Source organism: Palaemon carinicauda, chromosome 10 (assembly GCF_036898095.1).
Source record: "Palaemon carinicauda isolate YSFRI2023 chromosome 10, ASM3689809v2, whole genome shotgun sequence".
Classification (NCBI taxonomy): domain Eukaryota; kingdom Metazoa; phylum Arthropoda; class Malacostraca; order Decapoda; family Palaemonidae; genus Palaemon; species Palaemon carinicauda.
In genome coordinates, this window is record NC_090734.1 from 21262313 (window position 1) to 21265380 (window position 3068).

At 25.5% G+C, this 3068-nt stretch overlaps 1 protein-coding gene across 1 annotated transcript in view; it reads right to left on the reverse strand.

Annotated features, from left to right (window-relative positions):
* Positions 1 to 939: 939 nt before the first annotated feature.
* LOC137648389 (uncharacterized) overlaps positions 940 to 3068 on the reverse strand; it is a 102272-nt gene continuing 100143 nt past the window's right edge. Inside the window, exons 6-7 of the mRNA XM_068381317.1 lie at positions 2924 to 3068; positions 940 to 1430 (exon numbers count right to left, since the gene is read on the reverse strand). The exon at positions 2924 to 3068 is cut by the window's right edge and continues 47 nt beyond it. Coding sequence (XP_068237418.1) covers positions 1027 to 1430; positions 2924 to 3068 — 549 coding nt within the window. The 3' untranslated portion in view covers positions 940 to 1026. The remainder of the gene's footprint in view (positions 1431 to 2923) is intronic.

The window sequence follows — 3068 nt, forward strand, 5'->3', positions numbered from 1 at the left end:
AATAGTTAATGAATATGGCATTAGGAACGTAAACTTAAATTTTTCTTTTAGTAGAGTTGCACAAAATTGGGTAACTACTGTCACTGAACTTGTGATCACTGAAAAAAATGTGAGAGAGAGAGAGAGAGAGAGAGAGAGAGAGAGAGAGAGAGAGAGAGAGAGAGAGAGAGAGAGAGAGAGAGAGAGAGAGAGAGAGGTCTTGGGAGATCATAATTGCTCTAAAAATGTAATTGTTATTTTCCTTTAGTGATATAAATAGCGATGACAAAGGAGTAAACGACCAATGAACAAATATAAATCTAAGGAATGAGATGAAAAAATTATATCCGGTCTAATTTTTTTTTTTACGTACAGTGATTATGATATAAGATAAAATTTCTATCAACACTCTCCACTACTTTTTTTTTTGCGGAATCAATGTTAAGTTATTTGGAATTCATCTCTCTCTCTCTCTCTCTCTCTCTCTCTCCTCTCTCTCTCTCTCTCTCTCCTCTCTCTCTCTCTCTCTCTCTCTCTCTCCATATATATATATATATATATATATATATATATATATATATATATATATATATATATATATATATATATATATATATATATATATATATATATAGATGGATAGATAGATATATAGATAGATAGATATATACAGTATATGCATATATGTAGATACATGAATGTATGGATATATTTTCAATATCCTTGAATTATATTATTTGTTTATATAAGCACAAACACAGGCACATACTGTAGAATCCATGTACAAAAAATCCCATAAAATAATAGATAACTAGTCCCTTTGGAAGGTTGCTAATATGTAAACGATAGAATTATGGAAGAATTATGATATGAAACACGGAAAGCCACTTCAAGTATTTTTATTTAATTTTTTATTCAAGATTAATTTACAAAAATAACAAGCATATTTTTGGGGGAATATCTTATGCAATCCATATACATATATAAATAAATTGTTACATGTTAATCTTATTCATTATACCGTGGAATAAACTTCTGCATGAAGAACTAGCCATCATCCCTTTCTACAAATGTGGGACATAGTTCATGGAAGAAAAAATTCCATTGATGAGGTAAACCAACATATGAAGTCTTTTGTAGTAAAATAAAGAGATAACTTGAGATTCGCGATGATAGTATGATATTCCTTACTTCTGAAATGGGTTCATTTTTAAAGTGATATAGTGCAATTAAGAACAAGAATACGGCGAATCTTGTTGTCCAGGTAAGACATGAGCTATTCATTCCTATGACAATAATTGTGAAGAGATAGTGTGTTAGAAGGTGTAGAGGTTCTCCGGGATATGAAAAATACTGGAACACAGGAAGTGTCGTACAAAAGAGAATTATTGATAAGGGGTATTTTGCGGAAGGGCAATGGTTGCCTTGATGCATTGCGGCTCTTCTCTCATCTGCAAAATAGTATAAGAATGCATTTCATTAAAAAAAAAAAAAAAAAAAAAAAAAAAAGGTACCAAAATACATTAAAAAATAAATCTTATACTATCTGATATGTTAGATGAAATTTATGTATCTTTTTGTACAGATAATCTGCTAATGTATATAGCACGTATTCCAATGCCTATGCATAAAAAAGTTAAAAATTTAAGTCCAGATATGATATAATAACTATTTCTTGAAGGGTGAATCTTTTTTTTTAATTAGCTTAGATTTTATCTGATAAAAGAAAGAGAGAGAGAGAGAGAGAGAGAGAGAGAGAGAGAGAGAGAGAGAGAGAGAGAGAGAGAGAGAGAGAGAGAGAGAGAGAGAGATAATTTTTTAGATACCTGACCGTTGTTCATAAACATATCAATTATATTTAATATGAAAGAATACGCTAATATAGATTGCAAAAGAATCATAGTTTTCAATAATAAAGATAATATACGAGCTTTTGATACAAGCTTGCAATGATACTACTAAGTAGTCTACTTGAAAATAATTTAAAGGGAATAATGTTGGAGTCTGTGAGATTCATAAGAAGATATCCAGCCATAACGCAGAGCATTAGTGGATACTGTCAATTATCTATGACATGTAATGCAGTGCATTTTGGAATCAGATACGTCCATTATATATATATATATATATATATATATATATATATATATATATATATATATATATATATATATATATATATATATATATATACATATATATATATATATATATATATATATATATATATATATATATATATATATATATATATATATGTATATATATATATATATATATATATATATATATACATATATATATATATATATATATATATATATATATATATATATATATATATATATATATATATATATATATATATATATATGTATATATATATATATATATATATATATATATATATATATATATATATATATATATATGTATATGTATATAGATATATAGATAGATTGATATATTTATAAACTCTATATATATATATATATATATATATATATATATATATATATATATATATATATATATATATATATATATATATATATATATATATATATATATATATATATATATATATATATACATATATATATATATATATATATATATATATATATATATATATATATATATATATATATATATATACGTATGTATATTATATATATATATATATATATATATATATATATATATATATATATATATATATATATATAATATATATATATATATAACATATAGCAGGGATACGGTAATAAATTGATAAACATATTATCATCACTGTATATTAATCACTAATCTTAGTAACTTAATGCACACTAGATATGCCTAGCCACCTGTCATAACAATAACAGGAAAATCAAATTTACATGCACTGCAATATTATCATTAAGGATAAAGTGTGTACAGTCATATACTGATGCATTCTTACCAACAATAACACTGAGTATTATGGAATCGGATTCCCCTCCAGCTGGAGAACACGTATAGTTTGAAGAGTCGTCTGGACTGACATCATTCAAGAGGAGATGACTGAGCCCTCCGGCTTCCGTAAGGACTCTGATCCGTCCTCCACT